At 39.7% G+C, this 26,429-nt stretch overlaps 1 protein-coding gene across 1 annotated transcript; it reads left to right on the forward strand.

The window, feature by feature from the left end:
• The first annotated feature begins 71 nt into the window (after positions 1-71).
• Positions 72-25,404, forward strand: LOC124837279 (DEAD-box ATP-dependent RNA helicase 36-like). The gene is made up of 7 exons (XM_088112891.1): positions 72-566; positions 877-1,199; positions 20,724-20,927; positions 21,014-21,095; positions 22,099-22,185; positions 24,886-25,053; positions 25,150-25,404. The coding sequence occupies exons 1-7, from the start codon at positions 72-74 to the stop codon at positions 25,321-25,323; spliced, it is 1,533 nt and encodes a 510-aa protein (XP_087969017.1). The 3' UTR covers positions 25,324-25,404.
• The last annotated feature ends 1,025 nt before the right edge of the window (positions 25,405-26,429 follow it).

Raw genomic sequence — 26,429 nt, forward strand, 5'->3', positions numbered from 1 at the left:
TTATAAAAATGGGGTTCATAGACTGTATGAGAGTCCAGACTCGTTTTTCACCCCTAATTTTGTTAAAGTTAATGGAAATATTGCACGGCCGCGAAGACCTCGACGAAGCCACGACAGACGGCAAGACGTTCGATGACCTCGGCCTAGCGGAGTGGGTCGTTAGTACGTGCCGGGAGCTTGGAATGCGGATGCCACGACACGTGCATCAACGTTGCATACTGCCTGTGCTAGAGGGCCGACACGTGCTTGGCATCAACGAGACTGGGAGCGGAAAAACAGCGGCCTTCGCTCTTCCGATCCTGCATCTTCTCGTTGAGCACCCCTTTGGCGTTTTTGCACTCGTAGTGACGCCCACGCGCGAACTAGCGCTTCAGCTGGCGGAGCAGTTCCGCGTTCTGGGCTCTACCGTGCACCTCCACATCACGGTTGTGGTAGGCGGCATGAATATGCTCAAGCATGCGAAGGATTTGATTGCAAGGCCGCACCTCGTCATTGCCACACTTGGGAGAATCCACGTCTTGCTCCATGAGAACACTGATATTTCTCCTGTTTTCTCCAGAACCAAGGTAGTGAGCTTGTAATTCGATTTGCAACTGCGTTTGTATAAGCAGTTCGGTGTTGGTCTAGTTTTCAATTTATAGATCAAAAATTTTAAAACCAAAACTTCAAACAAAATTAATCTCGTTTAGGGTTGCACATTGTTCGAATATATGAACCCTTGGAACTCATTAAATGGATTTAGGTTCATAAACCCTAATTATTCCTCCCGTTTTATGAATGACCTGATTTAAAGCAGATAAGCATTTTAATTATACTCTTTTACCTATGGTATTATTCATAATTATATGAATTAATATTTGACTTATGCCGCTGCAGTTTCTTGTCTTGGATGAAGCAGATCGAATTCTGGATGCTTGTTTTCAGGAGGAATTGAAATTTATCTTTCAATGCTTACCTGAAAATCAACAAAATCTGTTCTTTTCTGCGACAACTACAAGTAATCTGCAAAAGTTGCAAGAACTTTACCAAGATAAGATGTATGTCTATGAGGCATATGAAGGTTTTAAAACAGTTGAATCACTTAAGCAACAAGTGATATTCATTCCTAAAAAGGTGAAGGATGTATATTTGATGCATATCTTGTCAAAAATGGAGGATATGGGAATTCGGTCTGCCATCGTGTTTATCTCAACATGTAGGTATATTTCTACATTGTATGTTTAGATTCTTTGTTACCAATTTTGTTTTCTATATTATGGTTTGTTATTCATTTTTATGCGACGTCCATATCTATATATTTTTGTGGTGCTATAGGAAAATGTGGCCTCTTTTAGGTTCTATTATATTAAACAATCACACCTGATTTATTTGTTTGATGCTTTTGTTTTCGTTAGTTGGTTCCTGACTTGATTATTAATATCTAAATATCCAATATCAGAATTTTATGCTTTTCTTCAATAAATTATTAGGCTGTTATTTTTTGTTTAGCTTCCCTGTCCTAACCTGCAATGAAGTAAAAAGGGTAAACATTCTCATTCCAATATTATTATGATGAAATTTGACTGTCTGTTATTGCATTTCTTTTTCTTTTGTCGACTGTTTATGATGGACTCAATTGAAGCTTATTGTTGTGGTCTGGTGATATAGTTCCGTGTAATGGCCTTTGTGTATGACATTCAGTAAATAATTAAAATTTGTGATGTTACAAGAAAAAAAAGTTGTTGCTGTTTGACAATGAAAATTTGGAACTATATACTTTTATTTGGCAAATTGGTTGGACTTGAAATTGGTTTTGGTGTCTCTACTTAGAAAATAGATATTGGACAAACGCAGGATTTCTACTTTCTCTGGTATGCATTCCATGCAGCTGAGAATGGAGGCAATTATTTTAACGTTATAAATTTTTCAATATAGGTTTCTTAGTTGATGGGTGAACTAGAGTGATGAGTCACCATTTTTCATTATACACTTAGCTTCCAGCACCATATTTTTGTCAGGGAATTGTGCTTAATTATCTATTATTCTTGCATTTTCATTATTTGGGCTCAATTTCAAGACTAATTGTTATTTTATTTAATTTGCATTATTTGGGCTTAATTATTTCAATCAAATTTTTGTGCAGAACAATCACGGTTGAAAGGTTGAGAAAGATCTGCTGAAGATGAACGAACGGTCTTCTAAAGGATTGAACAAATGGTCTGTGAAAGATTACAATAAATGGCCGAACAATCCTCAACGAACGACACTGCATTTGTTCATTGAACCGAACAACATGAACCTTTCATTGAACCGAACGGTCAGCTACCAATAATGGGCGAGCACGGGAATGGAATTGTAGTGACCGAACGGTGAGCTAGAGCATAAACCGAAAGGACGTGCACCATAAAAAGAACTGTCTCAGCAATTGCTGTTGACCGAACGGTCTTGTAAAGACTGAACTGCACATCATCTCCTGAGCCTCTAGTGACCGAACGGTGGGATCCTTTATTAACCGAACGGTCAGATGAGATGACCAGATATTGCAAACACAATTTGGGAATTCAAAAGGGTGGCCACGTTAGTGTTAGAAGGACAGTTTTGTCTTTTGGGGTCTATATACCCCAAAATTCACCTTCACTTGCCCTAAGTCTTCTAGCCGCCACCAGACGTTTACTCTTAGGAGCATCTTTTTCCTCCTCCCCTTGGGAGGTTTTGGGTTTGTTTTCATTTTCCATCTTCATCTTCATGTATTGAATCTTATCTAATGTAAATTCTAATTTTCACTTTGTGTTTTTTATTTGATGTTCTTGAATCTTTATTTTCTTTTACGCATTACCTTTCGTTTCCAATCCCATTTTCACGTTTAGATTTTGGATCCAATTACTTTCATTTTCCAATTTATTGTGAGTATCGTCTATGCTTAATTCGTTTCATCCAATTTCATTGTTTATTTTCAATTGTGCATTTTAATTCTGTCAGATTTTTGTTTCCATTTTACGTTTTCAACTTTGTTCATTTATGTTTTTTAGTTTATTTTCACTACAGCCTCTGTTTGTGGTTTGATTTACGTTTTCTAGTTGTGTTTAAAAGTTCGTTTTTCTTCATTCCAGCTCTGCATGTTAATTCCAGTTCAACTAGTTCAATTTACTCTTCACTGCGTTTTTTGGTTCATTTCTGCAACGTTTTGTGCTTCTCCATTTAGACAGTCCGGTTTTTAACTTTGTACCGTTCGGTCTCTAACATGTTAAGAGACCGTTCGACTTTTTCTGCTAAGTTTTCAATATCTGTTGTTTTCTTAACGTTCGGCCTAGGTGCACAACCGTTCGGTCTCTAACGTCACTGTTAGAGATTGTTCGTCCATATCTTTGTTCTGCTTTTTATTATCGTTGCTCTGTGACGTTTGACTTGTCTTGTTCCTTGTTAGGACGCTCGGTATTTAGCGACCGTTCGCTCATTTCCTTTTTCGGAGACCGTTCGGTCTCAATGTTATTACCGCTCGGTTTTTACTTTTATGCAATTTATAGTGCACCGTTCGGTCAGTGCTTTAGACCGTTCAGTCTTTTATATCACCGTTCGGTTTTAACACTTATGGTTAGAACCGTTCGATTTTCTGCTTTCAGCTTTTAATTTTGTTAGTTGTCTTTAACTCCCAATTTTAATTTAATTGAATTTTCTGCACAAAACCTTACAGAACACCCCCTACTTCGTGTTAAATTTGAGACTGAACCCACAATATTGGTCCTTGAGAGACGACCTAGGAGTCACTTCCTAGTAACTATACTGCATTAATTTTGCAATCAACTTTTGTGTGAGGTTCGACCCTCTCAACAAAATGGCGCCGTTGCCAAGGATCAAATGGTTGGTTCAGTTTTAGATTTTTTGTTCTGTTAATATTTGCTGTGTTAGTTGTGTTTTGTCTTGTGTTGTGATGTTCTGTTTTGTTTTTGTATCCGTGTTGTATGTGTTTTTTCTGTTAATTTAAAAAAAATGTGTTGTGTTTTATTTATTTCGTAATTTTAGTATTTTTATTTTTCCATGTCTACTTATTCTGGTTTTGTGAATAGTGCTTATTCTGCTGATACTTATGATTCTCCTTCTGCACGGTACTCTAACTATTCTGCTGATTTCTATAAAGAGAACAATATTGCACATCCTTTGGTGAGGGGCGTACATGATGATGTTGCCCAGTCTTTATCAGATTTTGAAAGCAAGTTGGAAGGCAAGATTGACTCTCTTGCGAAGTTGGTGACACAATTCACTACCAACCAGAGATCTGCGTCTCCATCTGCATCTGTTGCATGACTATGTGATATTTTTCCTTCCAATGACCACTATACAGATGCATGTCCTTCTTTGCAGCACCCTACTGCCTTTAATGCACCTCAGGCTTATGCTACGAACATCTACAACAACATGCAACAAAAACAGCAGCAACAACATCAGATGCAATTTTATGATGCTCCTGCTCAAATAGCTCCTCAGCCTTCTACTTCTAAACCTACATTGAAGGAGTTATTGGAGCAGATGACCATGCAAAATCTTCAGTTCAAGCAAGAAATCATGGAGTTTCAACAGGAAACACAAGTTGTCATTCAGAGTTTGAATGATCAGATAGGGCAAACGGCTACTCAGCTCAATCAGGAATAGCCTCATGATTTAGAGGAATAATCATTTCTGACTGTTCAGATTCCTGATGATGAGAGTGTCATCCACATAGGAGATGGGGAGTAGAGTTATGAGCTTACCACTGAGCAACCTACTTTCCCACCTTCAGATGTCCCTACTCTAGCGATTGAGGAGATAGATCCTGATAAAGATTTTGAGGACCAGGCAGGAATAAGCAGTAATGATGAGCCAGGTAGACCATTTTCATCTACCACCACTCTACCAATCTTCAAGGAAGTGGAGGTAAACATACCACAATTTGATTATGCTTTTAATGATTATGTTGTTGATAGGTATGTTACTGATAATCATATTGTTGCTGAGCATGTTTTTAATTCTCCCTCTGTGCATGATGAGAATCACTTTTTGATATCACATCCCAATGTTTATTCTCCATGCACTGAACATGAATCTGAGTCTGTTATCGATATTGCTTGTAATTTTGAAATTAATTCATGTTCTGAGGATGTATCTGAGGTTCAGCCTGTTACATTGGGATTGGGTGTCATACCCCTGCATGTAATTTCAGTAGAGCCACATTGCACTAACCATGTTGCAGGAGGTACACATAAATTTGATCAATAAATACCCATAATTGAAGACAAAGGTGCGAGCCTGCTGAACCCACTCATCAACAATCACTTCTTCTTAGATCCAGCTATGGAAGACATTTCCCTGCTTGATCAAATATGGAGGATGAAGCAATTCTTCCTAAAAACTTCCTGGCTGGATCCAATGGTGGAAGATATCTCCCTACAAGTCCAAAATTGGCAACTGCCACCATGACCAGGGGAGGTTTCTTTTTCCCTTCTCCCCTGATAATGCTAATTTTTACCATTATTTAAGCATCAATTTAGTAGCAAAATCAACTCCTTTCTAACTTATAACTTGTTAAATCCTCTTCTTTTGTCTTGTATTTTCAATAATTGTGTTTTTGGCTACTTTGATGTAATTTCATCAATAATCCCTTATTTTGTAGCTAATAATCAGCTTGGAAGAGTCTCCAACAATGTATAGAGCTGAACCAAAGCAAGCACATGCAGAAACGCTCGTCCACCAGCAAATGAACGCTCGTCACCCTATGCCAACGAGAAGAGCACGCTCGTCCAGCGAGCAGAACTGGACGCTCGTCCAGCTAGCAGAAGTGGACGTTCGTCCAGCTAGCAGAAGAGGACGCTCGTCCTGCAAGCAGAAGAGGACGCTCGTCCAGGACGTTTAGAGAGGACGCTCGTCCAGCGAGAAGTGGACGATCGTCCAGTGTGCGCGCAAGAGAGGACGCTCGCCCAGGAGAATTGGACGCTCGTCTAGAAGAGGCGCTCAGTGGACGATCGGCAGCGAGAAGTGGACGCTCGTCCACGCTCAGTGGACGCTGTTTTTCCGAGAGTTTCACGCCCGGGCCGAAAGAGAGGGCGTCGGGCACGATTTTACAGAGAGGCTCGCGCCCGGGCACGAGAGAAGGGGCGCCGGGCGCGACTTTGTCCGAGAGTCTCGCGCCCGGGCGTGACAGAGAGGGCGCCGGGCGCGACTTTTGCTGATGTGTCTGACAGAGCTTATTTAACCCTAAAACGCGAAGGGGTTTGGGTCTTTGGTTCTTTGGAGGCGTGATTCACTCAAAGGAGAGCTTGGAGGGCTGCTAGGGCTCGTGGGAACACTCCCTTCTTCCTCTTGGGTTCTTCATCTTCTTCCATGGCCATTTTGTAAGCTTAAAGGCTCTCCATGGAAATGAAGAGCCAAACCCATCTTGTTGGGGTTAGTTGTAGCCATTGAATCTTGTGTAATTGTTGAATGATTTGATTATATATATGCCTTTTCTATCAATTGCTAGTATTCTTGTTTCCGATCTTAAAGCTTGCATGTAATGGGGACGTTCATGACTTGATTTTGGGGTTTTATGGGTTATGGGGACGTAAGATGGAACCCAGAACTGAAATAGGAGTCCTTGTGGTTCATTAATTCTAGGGATGGAAGATGATTCACATGTTGTCTTAGATCCTAGTTCTTAATGCGGGTTTGCTTGTTAGATTGTCCAAGGGATTGGAGTTTGATAAGGAAAACCTAGGCTCTTTCACCTAAGGGATTAGGGCTAAAGTGTTTTAGTGGATTGACTTTAGTAAATTGATAGAGAGGAGATGAAATTGGTTATACACAAGAGTGCTTTGGTGAAAACTAACCTTAACAATGTCATTTCATACCATTTCTAGTCTTTTCCATTTCCAAGTGCCTTCAATACCAAAGTCCAACCTTGTAATTACTTGTGAATTTATCTTTTTGCACATATTATTAAATGTTGAGTTGTTCTTGAGTCTACATGAGTTGTTAATCGCACAATTCTCTAGTATTACGAGTCTCTTGGGAAAACGATACCTGGTCTTACCACGGTTTATTACTTGAACGATTCGGTACGCTTGCCGAATTCTCCTAACAAGTTTTTGGTGCCGTTGCCGGGGACTCGTGTCAATACTAGACTTTTGTATGATTTTTAACTTGTTTAGACTTGATTTTGTATATAGAACTAACTCTTTGTTGTAAATAGATTTTCAATTTTACTTTGGCTAATTTGTGGCTTTAGCCTAGTTGTGTCTAAGTGTATGTGTAACATCCCAAAAATACAGTAAACACCATATAATAGAATTAATTACATTTAATGATAACCCAATTCAGTTTTATACTAAACAGGAGTAAGGTTTTGGCCGAACGGCCTTACATAGCGTTGCCAAAACAAACTGTACAAGATTAATGGAAAACATGACCGAATGGCTTACAAAATAAAATAACCGAACGGTCAAATAACAACAAAAGGAAAGAAGTGACCGAACGACTACTTCATACTAGACTACTAACTACCACCGAACGTCCTACTATTCGGCCTTCACCTCCACGTCTACGAGATTCACGTCCTCCAAAATATCTTCTTCCAGCGCCTCTTCAAGTAGCGCGCTTCCATCTGCTCACATCCACACGGATGATCATTGCAAAACAAGACGGACGTACAAGAAGACAACACAAGGAAACACAGAGTAAGTTTATTTAATTTAATTCAGGTAATAACATACATTTTTACATGTAAGCACAATCAAATACATTCCAATAAACAATTTAATCAAAACCCTGACACTAGACCGACCGTCCGGACTGTATGAATTCCGTGTAGCTACGACGTTCGTGCACCCGGGTGATGTAGTAACTGGAATTCTCATCAACGGCCACCCGAGGTTAATTCGTTCCATCCAAAGTACACCTAAGGTCTAGGACCTCCTGCCGTTCCCACACATGACGTACCCTCTCTACATGAGAACGAGTACTCACGGAACATCAGGATGAATCGTCAGCCAAGCGTTGTCCACATTCATACTTTACGATATCAATATTCATCCAAGAGTCGTTCCTCCCTGGAACGCTCGCTCAAATCCATAATCTCATATTCATCTCATAAACTTTACATACTTTATAATCCTTCACTTTAGTGCCATTTTCATAATCATTTCTGAGAACATGAAAATACCGAACGTTCAGCCCCCTTCATAACAAGGACGAACGATACGAACAAAGCAAGGAACTCCCTCATCCTAGAACCGAATACTACTGAAAGGGTTACTGAATCTTTTAGAAAGCAATCAAGTACATATATGCAATATGGGACGAACCTCTTCTACAACCTGAATCAGTTAAATGAACTGACTCTCGTGAACTCCGATCAAAACTCAAAGAAGATATATAGAACTGGTAACTCTTGGTCCGAGACAATAAGGTGGACCTATTAGGATGTCAAAGGACCAAACTTAGAATAATTCACATACAGAAATCTCATGTCAGTAAATGACCGTACAAGGGAAAGGAAGGTTCTTCTGAAATTGGACGAACGCTAATTTTCATCATGATAGATTATATAATGAAACGAGTATGAGCGCTCGGTGTAAGACCAAGCACTACTCAGTACGAGCGCTAGGTGTAAGACCGAGCACTACTTAAAATTTAGAATAAAAGATTTATAAATAAGATATCATAGGAATGGTATTTTAGAAACAACTACCTATACAATTACATATAAATATAGGTAACGAATTTAGGTTTTCTGCTGGATACTCAGATGCAACTACGCTTCACCGATCGTTCAAGCACAACACTAATATAAGGAGGCGCTCGTCCTCAACTAGAATTCTTTCCAAATGAAAGAATCCCATTTCAACTATGTTCAACAGGAGAACCGAACGGTCGATGACTGTCCAATAACGAACGTATTTTTATCATAGTATAGTCTCATATACAGAATTATTTACACTCAAAACTCATTTTCTTAGCTTGTAATTTCGTAACCTCATAACTTGATAAAATTCATATTCACATCAATACGCATACTTTCATACGATTCATGTCATACCAATAATTCATATTCCACATAGACAATCATTTCAGCATTCATCCTCAACACATACGTTCAATCATTCATCAACATGCATTTAATAATCACGAACGTACAACAACATACAATTAAATTAGATAAGCTTCCCTTACCTCTTAAAGTGAACGAACGTGCTTCAAGCTAAAACTCAGTTTGCAGAAATACGATTTCTTCTACCCACAACGCTCAACAAACTCTTCAAACTAAACAAATTACAGAAAACCAAGATTGGTTCAGATAAGGTGACCGCGTGCAACCAAAGCTTGGTTTGCATGCTCATATGAACTAACAGCTAGAGACGAGAAACTTACCAGTTTCAGAACGCAGAAAGGATCGGTTCAAATTGAAGCTTATTCTGCCGGGAACACTTCTACGGTTTCTGAAATGTGATCGGAGGAAAAAAATGGTGAGTTTTGGTAGAGAGAAGGGAGGGTTTTCTAAAGAGAAGAAGGAGAAATGGAAAGTCAGAGTTTGGAATGGAGAAGGTGCATGCAGAAGAGTGACGCGGATTTCAGAAAATTCAGTTTTGTTTAAAAACGAACGTCCGTTCTCCTGCTGACACCTGCATCCCACTAACTGATATTCGGATCCTCGTTTATTGACACCTGGCGTCTGCTCAGAGGGGTTTCTAAGTGCGTTTTAATGAGATTAGACAGGTGGGGTTGGGGTGGGTTTTTCGAGATCTGACATAAGGGTTTTGGGTGTTTAATTACGGGGTCTGACATTCCCCCTAACTACAAAAATTTTTGTCCACGAAAATTAAAACTTACCCGGAAATAGGTGAGGGTACAAGTCCTTCATGGCATCCTCCACTTCCCATGTAGAGTCGCCCGTCTTCTCGTCCCACACCACTTTCACCAATCTGATAGCTTTCCTTTTGTAGTACTTGGTGCGGTTGTCTTCAACACGAACCGGCTGCATCTCCAGCGTTCGGTCTTGACGAAGACGAACGTCTTCCAACTCCAGTATGTGAGAGGGGTCGGCTAAGTATTTCCGGAGTTGGGAAACGTGGAAGACTGGATGAAGGTTGGACAGTTGAGGAGGCAGTGATAGCTCGTATGCCACTGGTCCAATCTTCCTTAAGATTTGGTAAGGTTCGATGAACTTTGGGGATAACTTCTTGGGTCGCATGGCTCTGCCTACTCCCGTGATCGGATTCAGTCTAAGAAACACGTGATCTCCTGCAGCGAACTCTAACGGTCTTTTTCTCTTGTCAGCGTAGGACTTTTGTCTGCTCCTCGACGTCTTTAGCCTTTCTTGGATCAATTTCACCTTTTCGGTCGTTTGTTGGATGAGCTCAGGTCCGGTCAGCACTTGCTTTCCTTCTTGAAACCAACACAACGGTGTGCGACACTTCCTTCCATAGAGGGCTTCAAAAGGAGCCATTCCAATGCTGGACTGGAAACTATTGTTGTAGGTGAACTCCACTAACGACAAGACTTCATCCCAGACGCCCATGTGGTCTAGGACGCACGTCCTCAGTAAGTCTTCGAGCGTCTGGATGGTTCTCTCAGATTGACCGTCCGTCTGAGGGTGATACGCCGAACTCATCTAAAGTTTGCTGCCGAGCTCGGTTTGCAGAGATTGCCAAAACCAAGAAGTGAACCTTGTGTCTCGGTCAGAGATGATGCTTGAAGGTACTCCATGCAACCGAACGATCTCCTTAATGTAGAGCTTTGCCAGGTTGGTCATAGACATCTCTAAGTTGACCGCTAGGAAGTGGGCGCTCTTAGTCAGTCGATCTACTATAACCCAGATGGAATCGTGATTCTTGACCGTGCGGGGTAGGTGGGTCACGAAGTCCATCCAGATGCTATCCCACTTCCATTCAGGAATTTCCAACTGCTGCAGTAAGCCACCCGGCCTCTGATGCTCAGCCTTTGCACGTTGACAAGTGATAACAGTTGAAAAACTGTTATTTTCATGCTTAAAAGTGATACTAAAAGCAACCTTTAGACTTAAAAACTAGCTTGAAATCATGCTTTTATCTATATTTTCAGAAATAAGAGAGCTGGACAGGTTTATGCTTGATTTGAGTGTTTTTGTGCAGGTTTTGAGGTGAATTTGGTGAAAGAAGTGAAGAAGGAGAGAGATGACATTAGAAAAGACAAGAAAGAAGAGAAGACAAAGGCACCGCTCAGCGGTATTTTACCGCTGAGCGGCACTCAGGAGGTTGCGGGAGTCACGCTGAGGGGCAAAATGGCCGCTGAGGGGAAGAAAAGGACGCGCAACCACCGCTGAGCGGCACTTTTTGGGCTTGGGCTTTTGTAATCTTTTGTAACTCTAAATTAGTATATAAGGGCTTGTACGTCCTAGGGTTTAGTATCTTTGGCAGAAACGAGGCAAACACTCTCTCTTCCACCCCTTTGAAGGAGGATCTTGGATGCTCAGGCTACCTTTTCACTTTTATCGGGTTTATTCTTTCATACTTTCATTGTAATTCATCTAGGTTCACCATGAATATGGTGAACTAAACCTTGTATGTTTGTTGGGGAATCAATGTAATCTCTTGAAGCTCTCATATATGGAATTTATGCTTGCATCTTAATCTAAGACTTATGCTTTCTTTCATCATTAGTTAGGGTTTTTCCTCTTTGCTCAATGCTTGCATTGTTTAACTCATTCTATTGCATGATTATTGGTTTTGTCGATACGGACACGTACGGGGAAGTCTAGATCCGGGGAATTTCTCCCAATATTATACTGACAATATTATATTGGTTGTCGTTAAGCTCCTGCACTCATGAACTAATCATTAGGAATGCTAGGAATTGTATGAACTATTTGATTAGGGAGAAGCCATCTAGAATGGTACTTTAGAGAGTGGCATTAACAATGATGATTTGAATGTTGAATTCCTAAAATATATGAGAGTGGATGAGATGAAATTGACCCCCAACAACATATTCATTCATATAATTCATTGAAAGTGTTTATCTTTTGTCTTTGCCATTGATCAATTCATGCATACATGTTTAGTTTTTCGTCTTGCATATAAAATCCTATTATTTCGTTTGTAAGTCTTAGCTAATCAACAAATCACATAACTAAACTAGGCCGTGAGTCCTTTGGGAAGAACGATACTTGGTCTTACCAAGTTTATTACTTGAACGATTCGGTCATACTTGCCGATTGTGAAACAAGTTTGTGACATCATATTTTGGTGCTTACAAATTTGTCCATCAACAAGTCAGACACGATGCTACAAAACGAGCGACATCGTTCTTCATTGCCGGCCACCAAAATGTCTTCCTGAGATCTTGATACATCTTAGTCATGCCAGGGTGCATGCTAAGACGACTTTGGTGCCCTTCCTCCAGGATAATCCTGTTCAGCTCTCCGTCATTTGGAATGCACGTTCTACCCTTATAGCGTAAGAAGTCGTCCGTTCCAATGTTGAATTCTTTGGCTTGATCCGTTCCAAGAGCGTTCAGAATCTTCACCAAATCTTCATCCTCAGATTACTTCTCTCTGATTCGGTCGAATACATCACTGGATATTCTAAGGTTACAACATCTAATGTTGTTCGGTTCTAACTTGAACTGTAACCTTAGATCTTTGAAACTCTCCACCAAACTTAACTCTCTGACCATCATGGCTGACACATGAACTACTTTTCTGCTTAGAGCGTCCGCTACCACATTCGCCATCCCTGGATGGTAAAGTAGTTCAAAATCATAGTCTTTTAAGAACTCCAGCCAACGCCTCTGCCTCATGTTCAATTCTTTCTGATCAAAGAGATACTTGAGACTCTTTTGATCACTGAAGACTTGGAACGTAGATCCATACAGATGGTGTCTCCAAATCTTTAGGGCGAAGACGAGCGCTGCTAATTCCAGGTCGTGCGTTGGATAGTTCTTCTTGTCGATCTTCAATTGACGAGAAGCGTACGCCACCACCCTCTTCTCTTGCATAAGGACGCAGCCTAAACATTGATGAGAAGCATCACAGTAAACCTCGAATGGTTTGGCTGTGTCCGGAATAACCAAGACTGGAGCGCTCGTCAGCTTCTGCTTCAGCTCTTGCAAGCTGGATTCACACTGATCGGTCCAAGCGAACAGGTGATCTTTCTTGGTCAGCTGAGTCAGTGGAGCTACTATCTTAGAAAATCCTTCAATGAAACGCCTATAATAGCCCACGAGTCCCACAAAGCTGCGCACCTCAGTGACCGAATGCGGACTCTCTCATTCCAATACCGCTCGCACCTTGGCCGGATCTACCGAGATGCCTTCAGTAGAGACTACATGCCCCAAAAACTACACACTCTTCATCCAAAAGTCACACTTAGACAACTTAGCGTACAACTCCTTTTCTCTCAATACGCCAAGCACCATCCTCAAATGTTCTTCATGGCTCTTGGAGTAGATTAGGATGTCGTCAATAAACACCACCACGAACTTGTCCAGATATGGCCTGAAGATACGATTCATGTAGTCCATGAAGATCGCTGGTGCGTTAGTGACGCCGAACGACATCACTACGTATTCGTAGTGTCCGTAGCGAGACCGAAAAGCAGTCTTCTGGATGTCTTCTTCCTTCACCCGAATTTGATGGTATCCCGATCGCAAGTCAATCTTTGAGAATACGCTCGCACCATGTAGTTGGTCCAGCAGATCGTCAATCCGTGGCAGGGGATACTTGTTCTTGATAGTTAGTTTGTTCAATTGCCGGTAGTCGATACAGAGCCGAGAGCTGCCATCCTTATTCTTTACCAACAGCACAGGCGCTCCCCAGGGTGAGGCGCTCGGCCTGATAAACTTCTTATCCATTAACTCTTCAATCTGCTCTTTGAGTTCCACTAGCTCCGCGGGTGACATTCGATATGGTGCAATTGAGATTGGTCCTGCTGTCGACACCAAGTCGATTGTAAATTCTACCTCGCGGGAAGGAGGTAGTCCAGGTACTTCCTTCGGAAACACGTCTGGGAATTCGTCTAGCTACCGATCGTCCTCCACTCAACTGACTAATGGACGATCGCTCCCAACTTGCACCTTTAAATTCTTCATCTGAACGCGTCATGATCAGGAAACAGCTGGCGCCCTCCATGATATCCTCCTTCGATTGACCGAGCGTCACTGAGAACTCTTCTTCATCTTCGCTCGGAAAAACTAACTTCTTTTCACCACAATCGATAAGAATGTGATTGGTTGCCAACCAATCCATTCCTAAAATCACTTCTAATTCCTTTAGAGGCAAACAAATCAGGTTGACCTTATACCTATGCCCCTCGACCTTTATAGGACATATAATACAAACGGTAGACGTCCTAACCTCACCAGTCGCTGGGGTTGACACCACCAAGTCGAACTGCATCTCACTCTCTGTCAATCCCAGTTTCTCAACGCAGCCTTCGAGATGAAGGAATGTGTTGCCCCTGAATCAAATAACACACAGCAAGATTGTCCATATAGTAAGCATGTACTGATGATAAGTGTACCTGAGCTTGCTGCTTCAGCGCTCGTTATCGCATACACCCGTCCCACTGCCTGCGCTCGACCACCCCTTCCTTGTTGAGCTCTTCCAGTATTTGGTGGTCGCACGACTGCTCGTCCACCCATGTTACACTTGCTGTCTAAGTGTCCATTCCTCCTGCAACGAGTGCAATATTTTCCTCCAACCAACTGAGGGCATGACGACTTGTAGTGAGGTCCCCCACACCGAAAACATCTGACAGCTCCACCATGCTGCCCAGACTGTCCGGCAACAACCATAGCTTGCGATCCGCTTGAATTCGATGGCAGTGCTGGACGAGCGTACGACGTCCTATTTTGATTTAGATTAGTCCTTGCTGGTTGTTGCTTCTTCTGTTGCTCCACTTCAGCCACATTCTTCTCCAACACCTTGGCCATCTCAACCATTGCAAGAAATGACTTAATACAAAGGCTGGATATCAGCACCTTCAGATCACTCCTTAACCCATTCTCGAATTTCCGACACTGCCACTCTTCATTGGTGGCCATAGTATTGAACCTCAATAAAAATGCTTGAAAGTGTTGGTATACTCTAATATAGATTTCCCACCTTGTACCAATTGAAGGAACTCCACTTCCTTTGCGTAACGAACGCTGTCTGGGAAATATTCCTCATAGAATTTACTTCTGAAAACTTCCCAAGAGATGGGACTGTGAGCGTCCGCCAAAATAGCCTTCATGCTCGTCCACCAGTGGCTTGCTTCCCCTGTTAGCAGATACTCCGTGAATGCCAAGCGATTCTCGTCCGGGCACCTCTTGGCATTATATATTCTCTCCATGTCCCTCAACCACTGGTCAGCCTCGTCCGGTAAGCCTTTCCCATTGAACTTGGCTGGGTGGTGCTGAAGAAAACTCTCCAAGCTCCACTCGGTCGGATGAGTCGCATTAGACGTTGATGCTCCGGCCGTGTTCCTTGTCGCGGCAATAATCTCCATCAACTGACGTTGCGTTGTCTAAGAGTTGGCGCGTGCGACCTCTAGACCCTGTAAGGCAGCCGCGTTCTGCTGCATCAATACAGCGTTCTGTTGCTGTAGCCTTTCGATCACTGATTCCAACAACCTGGTGTTGTCGGGCACATCACGTTCGGTGGGTTGTGGTGGAGGAGGAGGTCTTGGTGCCATTAGTTCTCTGAGAAGCAGAGAAAACGATCGTTAGTCATGTTCAAAGAGTTTAAAATAACTCATTAAACACACATTAAACACACAGCAAAAACACAGTGCACTCATAACCTACAGTGTCCTTAAGAGAACAAAACTCCTCTGATACCACTAATGTAACATCCCAAAAATACAGTAAACACCATATAATAGAATTAATTATATTTAATGATAACCCAATTCAGTTTTATACTAAACAAGACTAAGGTTTTGGTCGAACGACCTTACATAGCGTTGCCAAAACAAACTGTACAAGATTAATGGAAAACATGACCGAACGACTTACAAAATAAAATTACCAAACGGTCAAATAACAACAAAAGGAAGGAAGTGACCGAACGACCACTTCATACTAGACTACTAACTACCACCGAACGTCCTACTGTTCGGCCTTCACCTCCACGTCTACGAGGTTCGCGTCCTCCAAAATATCTTCTTCCAGTGCCTCTTCAAGTAGCGCGCTTCCATCTGCTCACATCCACACGGATGATCATTGCAAAACAAGACGGACGTACAAGAAGACAACACAAGGAAAGACAGAGTAAGTTTATTTAATTTAATTCAGGTAATAACATACATTTTTACATGTAAGCACAATCAAATACATTCCAATAAACAATTTAATCAAAACCCTGATACTAGACCGACCGTCCGGACTGTATGAATTCCGTGTAGCTACGACGTTCGTGCACCCGGGTGATGTAGTAACTGGAATTCTCATCAGCTGCAACCCGAGGTTAGTCCGTTCCATCCAAAGTAAACCTAAGGACTAGGACCTCCTGTCGTTCCCATACATGACGTACCCTCTCTACGTGAGAACGAGTACTTACAGAACATCAGGATGAATCGTCAGCCAAGCTTTGTCCACATTCATACTTTACGATATCAATATTCATCCAAGAGTCGTTCCTCCCTGGAACGCTCGTTCAAATCCATAATCTCATATTCATCTCATAAACTTTTAATGCTTTATAATCCTTCACTTTAGTGCCATTTTCATAATCATTTATGAGAACATGAAAATACCGAACGTTCAGCCCCCTTCATAACGAGGACGAACGATAGGAACGAAGCAAGGAACTCCCTCATCCTAGAACCGAATACTACTGAAAGGGTTACTGAATCTTTTAGAAAGCAATCAAGTACACATATGCAATATGGGACGAACCTCTTCTACAACCTGAATTAGTTAAATGAACTGACTCTCGTGAACTCCGATCAAAACTCAAAGAAGATATATAGAACTGGTAACTCTTGGTCTGAGACAATAAGGTGGACCTATTAGGACATCAAAGGACCAAACTTAGAATAATTCACATATAGAAATCTCATGTCAGTAAATGACCGTACAAGGGAAAGGAAGGTTCTTCTGAAATTGGATGAGCACTACTTTTCATCATGATAGATTATATAATGAAACGAGTACGAGCACTTGGTGTAAGACTAAGCACTACTCAGTACGAGCGCTAGGTGTAAGACCGAGCACTACTTAAAATTTAGAATAAAAGATTTATAAATAAGATATCATAGGAATGGTATTTTAGAAACAACTACCTATACAATTACATATATATATATATATATATATATATATATATATATATATATATAGGTAACGAATTTAGGTTTTCTGCTAGATACTCAGATGCAACTACGCTTGACCGATCGTTCAAGCACAACACTACTATAAGGAGGCGCTCGTCTGATGAACAATTTTATGATCACCAAAATATGTTGTCACAAACTTGTTTTACAATCGGCAAGTATGACCGAATCGTTTGAAGTAATAAACTTGGTAAGACCAAGTATCGTTCTCCCAAAGGACTCACGGCCTAGTTTAGTTATGTGATTTGTTGATTAGCTAAGACTTAAGAACGAAATAATTGGATTTTATATGCAAAAGACGAAAATAAACATGTATGCATGAGGGTGATCAATGGCTAAAACAAAATACAAATACTTTCAATGGAATATATGGATGAGTATGTTGTTGGGGGTCAATTTCATCTTATCCACTCTCATATATTTTAGGAATTCAACATTCAAGTCATCATCGTTAATGCCACTCTCTAAATTACCTTGTCAAGAAGGCCTATCCCCAATTACGAGTTCATACAATTCCTAGCATTCCTAATAATTAGTTCTTTTAGCACAGGAGCTTAACGACAACCAATATACTATTGGGAGTAATTCCCCGGATCTAGACTTCCCCGTACGTTCCCGTATCGACAAAATCAATAATCATGCATTGAATGAGTTAAACAAAGCAAGCCTTGAGTAAAGAGGAAAAAACCCTAACTAATGATGAAAGAAAGCATAAGTCTTAGATTAAGATGCAAGCACAAATTCCATATATGAGAGCTTCAAAAGATTACATTGATTCCCCAACAAACATACAAGGTTTAGTTCATCATATTCATGGTGAACCTAGATGAACAATAATGAAAGAATGAAGGATAAAACCCTAAAAAGGTGAAGAGGTAGCCTGAGCATCCAAGATCCTCCTTCAAAGGGGTGGAAGAGAGAGTGTTTGCTTCGTCCCAGCCAAAGATACAAACCCTAGGAAACCCTAAAGCTTATATACTATTCGTAAATTACAGAAAATTAAGCCCAAGCCCAAAAATAGTGCCGCTCAGCGGTAAGTGCGTGAGTCGTTTTCTCCCCTCAACGGCCATTGTGCCCCTCAACGGTGCCAACGTGAACTCCTGAGTGCCGCTCAGCGGTAAACTGCCGCTGAGCGGCAGTTGCGGCTTCTCCTTTTGCACTTTTTGATGTCTTTTCTGATTCCATCTCTCTCCTTCTTCACTTCTTTCACCAAATTCACCTTAAAACCTGCACAAAAACACTGAAATCAAGCATAAACCTGTCCAGCTCTCTTATTTCTGAAAATATGAATAAAAGCATGATTTCAAGCTAATTTCTAAGTATAAAGGTTGCTTTTAGTATCAATTGTAAGCATGAAAATAACAGTTTTTCAATTGTTATCATCGTCCTCAACTAGAATTCTTTCCAAATGAAAGAATCCCATTTCAACTATGTTCAACAGGAGAACCGAACGGTCGATGACCGTCCAGTAACGAACGTATTTTTATCATAGTATAGTCTCATATACAGAATTATTTACACTCAAAACTCATTTTCTTAGCTTGTAATTTCCTAACCTCATAACTTGATAAAATTCATATTCACATCAATACGCATACTTTCATACGATTCATGTCATACCAATAATTCATATCCCACATAGACAATCATATCAGCATTCATCCTCAACACATACGTTCAATCATTCATCAACATGCATTTAATAATCACGAACGTACAACAACATACAATTAAATTAGATAAGCTTCCCTTACCTCTTAAAGTGAACGAACGTGCTTCAAGCTAAAACTCAGTTTGTAGAAATACGATTTCTTCTACCCACATCGCTTAACAAACTCTTCAAACTAAACAAATTACAGAAAACCAAGATTGGTTCAGATAAGGTGACCGCGTGCAACCAAAGCTTGGTTTGCATGCTCATATGAACTAACAGCTAGAGACGTGAAACTTACCAGTTTCAGAACGCAGAAAGGATCGGTTCAAATTGAAGCTTATATCGCCGGGAACACTTCTACGGTTTCTGAAATGTGATCGGAGGAGAAAAATGGTGAGTTTTGGTAGAGAGAAGGGAGGGTTTTCTAGAGAGAAGAAGGAGAAATGGAAAGTCAGAGTTTGGAATGGAGAAGGTGCATGCAGAAGAGTGATAGTGATGGATGGCCTCAATCATATACCCAGTCTCTAGTTGTGCCTCATCATGTTGTGGTTGCTCCACTTTTTTTTTCAAGTTTTGTTTGATAGTGATGTGCTCAATTTCTGATTAAGAAAGCTCTAAAACTCTGCCACAAATGACAGCCACAATTCTCTGGTTTACTGCTCTGAATACCATTTGATAAGTTCTCAAGCACTAGAGGAACCCACCCACCCTTAAAGGCTTGCTTTTAGGCATTATAGAACCAAGCACATATGTACTTCATTTGAACATCCCATAGTATGTGGGACTTAGATATCCCATAATGCTCAAGTTACTAATACTGCATGGAGGTCAAGGATGGAAATTGATGTTGGAAGAAATTTTTGTTTGGCTAATGAAGCTTGAGAGCTGTCATGTTATAACTGGTATTCATACAAGGAATGAAAAATGGCCCCTATAATTTGTATATATAAATAATTGCTTGCTTTGCTTTCACTTTTGGTGTGTAACTCCCCACACCAACCGATGTTTAGCATGGCTTTGTTGACAATCCAAGCTGTTTTTGTTCTACTAAGCTAAATTTAGGCCTTTATGTGTGCAAAATATAATTTGATTGTTATTAAATTTTGAAAGCGGTTATTATTTCAACTAGGTAAATAATTATTAGGCATTTGTTGCCATCCTCTTTTTCCTCCAACAATAGCTTATATAGACATCTTTAGTTGAATAACGAGGCATACCTGATTCACATGCATTTCATTATTTCATTTATTTGGAACTGTTTAACTGTGACCAAATCTTAGTGCTAAGGTGTTTGCAATGTAAATGAACAATGTTCTGCTATCATGAATTTGACAGGACTCTGAAAATGAGGTCATTGACTCTGTTGGCTATTTTTGTTTTCTTTATAGAAAGGCTATTTTGTTTCTAAATTCGTATTCAGATATCCCAAGTTAAAAAATGGCAGCAGTTACGTTCATCTTTTATTCCTGTTGAAATATGATATTAGATAATGAAGGAGGTAAATAGGTTCTTGAATTTATATAGTGTATCCTGATGTGATGTCATAAAACAATGCTCACGCACTTATGCCTTTTATTCTTCAAGTTAGATTGCATACTGAAATGCTAACCCTAATCAAAGGGTCAATTAACTTGCTGTAATTGGCTAAAGAAAATCCCTTTGAATAAGGATCCTAAATGATAGAATTTCTGAAAGTTAGGTAGCACAATGATATGTAAAATAATAAAAGTGATCCTACCCTACTATTGTCATTCTCTTGTAAATAGTTTTTAGATAATGTTTCCAAATTTCAGAGATTGTCATCGTTTAAGTTTAATGCTGGAAGTTCTTGATCAAGAAGCAACAACTCTTTATTCATTCAAATCACAAACTCAAAGGCTTGAAGCTCTTCATCAATTTAAATCAGGAAAGGTTTCTGTACTGCTAGCAACTGATGTTGCCAGTCGTGGATTGGATATTCCTACAGTTGACCTTGTTATCAACTATGATGTTCCAAGGTTACCTTTTCTTGTGCCAATTTCTTTACCTTCTTAATAGACATTTGAAGCATTTCAATTAGCATATTGCAACTATTCATCTCCAGGTTTCCACGGGATTATATTCATCGGGTTGGTCGAACGGCAAGAGCCGGTAGAGGTGGACTGGCTTTGAGCCTTGTCACCCAGGTTAGCACATGTTATATTTAATATTAAAGCTTGTATATTTGTTTGTTATTTGAATTGAAGTTTGCAAGTACTGAATTTGTACCTAATACCTAAGAATTTTTGTTTGTAATAAATTGTTAAATTTGAGAGGCCTGTTGCTTATGCAACATCACACTTGAGTGTTGATGTGGCGACTAAACTCATTTAATACTATAGTCGAGAGATACAACTTGTTATTCTAGGTAAAACCTAGGATTAGCACGTCATTCATTTTGAGTGAGCCATGGAAATGGGCATGACACAACCCTCCTCATTTGCCCAAGCTTGAAATCAACAATGTTACCATAGACAGTTATATAATTCAACAATTAAATTGATAAATTTTTGCATCTCTGAAAGTTATTAAAGGTGTCATTTCACTAATTTGACACTTAATGACCATATCCATCTAAATTTAGCTTAAAAGGGATATTATGAATCTAACCAACTAAACTATAATACCTGCTATGGTTGACGTGAATTGGTTTCTGAGATTTATAGGGGGACCATAGGTACTTTTAAACTGCATGGATTCTGGGGTAATGCCCTAGGTTCTTCCTTTTTGAATTATGTTAGTATCTAAATCGGTACAATCTGAATCCCAGACATACCGATGTAAGTCTGTACTTTTAAACTTGATTGTGGGTGTTGTGCAAACCTTAGAAAAATGAGTTCATACTCTAGATAATTGCCTGCTTGTCTTGTGGATGGCAGTGTCTATGATATCTTGATGTATAACCATTTTTAAGTGTGCTGACATAGGTTGTGTGGCCTCTGAATATAAATAATTCCATTCTATTGGGAGGAGTTATTACTCAAACATATTCAGAAAATATTTGTTGATATGTGGTTTTGCTGTGTTTTTTCGGAGGAAGTGTCTTAGTTTTTTCAATTGTTACTCATGTTCGTATAAATGAAATCATTTTAGGATTCTGATATTTTTATTTTTATTGCAAAGGTTTCCTTATTTGTTTGACATTTTCAGAATGATGTTGAACTTATTCATGAAATAGAAGCACTTATTGAGAAACAACTTGAAATGATTGAATACAAAGAAAGTGAGGCGCTTTCTGTGAGACCCTAGAAATTAACTCTGTAAATTACTTATCATGTCATCATTAATGCAACCCACAATCAATGTTTAATCCCCTTAAAAACCCACTCCCAACTCTGATATCATCTCTGCTGTGCATGAAAAGCTGAGCCAAAAATCATTTCTCTGAAAAACATTAAAAACGCACCAATCTTTGCATGCACGCACAGCACGTGTCGCGGGAGAAGCTTCCAAAGCAGGGTTTGGTGTGCAGGTGGCAGGATGGGAGACGCTCATCAGTTTTGACGTGGAAATCCACAAAATCAGAGTTTTGAGAAACTCTCTCTCACTTGCACGCACACTTCGTCTTCCCCAGAACCTAACACCTCCATTTTTCTCCAACTTCTCTCTAGAAAACCTAAACTTCTCTCTACTGTAATCTTCACGTTTCTCCTCCGATTCCATTTCCAGCACCGTAGGAACTTCCGTAGCACTGAGAGCTATCCACTGGACCGAACAGCTTCAAGGACTGGAACTGGTAAGTTCCCTTCCATAGCTCGTCCTTAGGTTTCTGGAAAACTAGGGTTCATAGTTGCATGCAAGGATAATATCTGAGTTCTGAGTTTTCTTTGGTTAAATTTAGTTAAGGAGCGTAAGAAAGACCTTGTCTGGTAGGAAGTCATAGTTGGGCAGATTCAAGTTACACTGTTAAACGTTCACTGTTATCCAGGTAAGGGAAGCTTATATGTTTAATTTATACCTGCATGTTGTGTAATCTGGATTGCATGTATGAAAAATATGAAGTTGAGCTGTTATGAACGTTTACTGATATCTGGTATGAATGCTGGTTTTGATTGATCTGTCATGAACGAGCCCTGTATGTATGTATTAAATACGTTGTGGATTTTGATTGAAATGCATGTTGATTTGATCACGTATGAATGGAGTATGGTTATTGTATAGTTGGAATGATTAAAATGATGAGATCTATATGATGATGATATTTAAGAAGAATTAAATCTGGAATGAAAGTTATAAAGTTTATAAATTTGATATCTGAAAGAATTTTCTAAGGGTGAGAAATCTGATGTTTTATTCATCCCCTTTAATAAATGACGCTCGTCACTGTACGGTCTTAAACCGTTCGGTTTCCCTTTAAACTAACTTAGAATAAGATTCCTTCATTTGGAAAGAATTATGCTTGTGAACGAGCGTCCCCATTTGCATCTTAGAGAGCGTTCGACTTCATGTCGAGCGTTCGTTTTTGAGGGCGTTCGACCTCATGTTGAGCGTTCGTCTTCGAGAGCGTTCGACCTCATGTCGAGCGTTCGTTCTCGAGAGCGTTCGACCTCATGTCGAGTGTTCGTCTTTGAGAGCGTTCGATCTCATGTCGAGCGTTCGTCTTTGAGAGCGTTCGACCTCATGTCGAGTGTTCGTCTTTGAGAGCGTTCGACCTCATGTCGAGCGTTCGTCTTTGAGAGCGTTCGACCTCATGTCGAGCGTTCGTCTTTGAGAGCGTTCGACCTCATGTCAAGCGTTCGTCTTCGAAAGCGTTCGATCTTATTGTTAAATAGCGTTCGATCTTATCTTTAAATAGCGTTCGTTCTGATCTCAAATAGCGTTCGTCTAAACAGTTAATTAACGTTCGTCTTTTTATGGAAGTGTAACTAAGAATGAGAATGTGATGTTGAGGGAAGTATAAAATGTGCGAACCATATATGAAGTGATTTTATGATTATGGAATTTGAACGAGCGTTCCAAGGAGGAACGTCTCAGGTATATTAAATATTAAATTTGATAAAGTATGAACATGGATAAGTTAGTCCAGGCTTGGTCCATCCTGATATTCCGTGATACTCATCTTCACGTAGAAGGGGGTAGTCATGCGTGGGAATGGCAGGAGGTCCTTCGTTTATCGCTTAGTTATGGGCGAGGGATTAACCTCGAGTGGCAGCTGTTGAGGGTATCCCAGTTACTACATCACTCGGGTGCAAGGATGCTTGTAACTACATGGTTCATACAGTCCGGACGGTCGTCTATTATATATATAAATTACTATGTTACATTATGTTAAATTGTATGTTATGCGTGTGCATCAAAATGTTGATTGTGTATGCTGAACGTATGAATTAAATATTATAAGCTTACCCTTGCATTTCCATTGTGTTGTCTACTGTCCATGTACGTTCGTCTTGTCAAAATGCAATGATCATCCGTTGTGGGTGTGAGCAGATTGTGGTGCATCTCTTGAAGAAATGCTGGAAGAAGAAAATTTGGAAGATGCAAATCTGGTCGAGGTTGAAGTAAAGGCCGAGCCTTAGAGCGCTCGTTGATGTTAGACTGTAAATGGTAGAATAGTTGGACGTTCGGTTAATTGTTTTTGTAAAACCGTTCGTCCTGTTTAACTTGGAATTTTATTTTGAGCGTACGTTCTTCTGTACAGAAGCTGTTCGGTTTCTTTTAATCCTGTGTTTAATGCAAAGACTGTTTATGTTACTGTTAATCGTAATTAATTCTGAATTATGGTAATTACTGTATTTTGGGATGTTACACTTTCTCTCATGAAGAAGGTATGTTTTTGCTAGGCGATTTTTTGTTCTAACTATTGAATTATATATTTAATTTGTTTCCTTTTCTGTGTCTAAATAATTTTTGCATTTTCAATTATGAGCTATGTAAAGGTTTGGTTTTTTTGTTCTAAATTTCTATTTGACTTCTTAATTCTGTGATGTATTGTAGGTTTTCAGTGCTAAGAATGTAGCAGAAATGAGAATGATAGATGATGGCTTTGAGGAGAAAGCTAAAGAGCAGAAAAAACAGAAACTGAAAATGCTTGCAGAGAAAGGACTGTTGAAGAAAAATAAAAGGAGAAAAAAAAATAAAGAATTCTCAGAGCAAGGGAAAGAGGTATAAAACACCGAATATCTTCTTTCTCTTCCCGTTATTGACTTGCATAATTGGCCATTTTTCCAATCGACTTGTTTACTTTGATGTATTGTGTAGGTTTTCGGTGCGAAGAATGTCGAGGAAATGAAGATGGGTAGCATTGAGAGGGAAACAAAAACTAGTGCTAAAAGAAAAAGGTTTGTTAATGAAAAAAAGTTAAATCAAAGAAGTAAAGAATTTGCACAGGGGAAGGAAAAAAACAGAAAAAAAGAGAATAGAGGCATCAGCTGATATAGCAAACTCCAAAGAAAAGGGGTAAGAAGTACATTAGTATATTTAAGTAAACGATGATTTCTAATTATGGAAAGAAAAGAGCTTAAAATCAAAAGCCGAAAGAAAAGAGAGGTATCCCGGTGGACGTAGAGAAGCTAAAGGTATTTTGGTAAATGGTTTGTTATATAGGTGAGATTAAACACATCTAGGCAATATTCTTCCTTTGATTTTGAACTCTGATTTTGTCTCTTTATTTGTTTAATTTGAAGTGAAAAAAAGGACCAAACAACTGAATTTGAACCTGATGAACATTCCTAGCCGTTGAGAAGCAGGGTGTCATCAATCAATTTTGTAGCCAATTAAATACGTTGCTGATTTAGTTTCAGAAAATTGTACAGGTGGAACAAAATTGTCATATTTTGTGAATTCAATTGTTTTATTAATGTGTTGATCCTTTGTATTTTGCTTTTTTAAGCAAGTTCGTAAGTTCAAGTTTGTGAATGGAAAAACGTGAGATGGTGGACATTTTATCAAAGGTTTTTCTCAGCATTATATCATTTATTGCAGATTTTGGGAGGATGAGGTGAAAACAATGAATAGGATGGCTAATAGTAAAAGTGACTAAAATAATCTATCCATTGAAGTGCGGGAGGCCAAGGTTAGAGAAACCCAAGTAGCCTTCTCTAGCTACCTTCCTACAAGGGTTGGCCTATCCTCTCTTAGAGCATCATAAACACCACCTTCATCATCCATAATAGCACCAAAACCATGAAACACTTTGCTTATTTCCACCAACTTCCGCAAACACTCACCCTTCCCTCTTCACCATAAATTTTTCTTCTAGCTTTGGCCCAACCTAACTAAGGAGGTTGCCATCAAGTATAGGAGCAGGAAGAACATGTTTGGAAGGTTTAATAGAAACCTGATGGAAGCAAGAAATCTAATATTTAAAAACATATACATATATTTTAATTAATGAAGAGATTTTTTCACTAATATTTGTTTAGTTTAATTTGTTTTACTTTTATGAGTACATGAGTTTATTATTTAGATAAAAAAATGCTTTTAATAATAAGGTTTCATACATCATTTCGTCCATACTTTTGGGGTATTTGTTCAACGTC

Source organism: Vigna umbellata, chromosome 4 (genome assembly GCF_029865625.1).
Source record: "Vigna umbellata cultivar VRB3 chromosome 4, Vumbellata_1.0, whole genome shotgun sequence".
Lineage (NCBI taxonomy): Eukaryota > Viridiplantae > Streptophyta > Magnoliopsida > Fabales > Fabaceae > Vigna > Vigna umbellata.

What these genes read in the sequence shown, in the direction of transcription:
- LOC124837279 (XM_088112891.1), top strand. Translation starts at nt 72, where the DNA reads ATGGAAATATTGCACGGCCGCGAAGACCTCGACGAAGCCACGACAGAC. An exon ending in ATCAACTATGATGTTCCAAG is followed by an intron (nt 20,928 to 21,013) that starts GTTACCTTTTCT and finishes ATTCATCTCCAG; the next exon opens with GTTTCCACGGGATTATATTC. An exon ending in AAGAAAGTGAGGCGCTTTCT is followed by an intron (nt 22,186 to 24,885) that starts GTGAGACCCTAG and finishes GATGTATTGTAG; the next exon opens with GTTTTCAGTGCTAAGAATGT.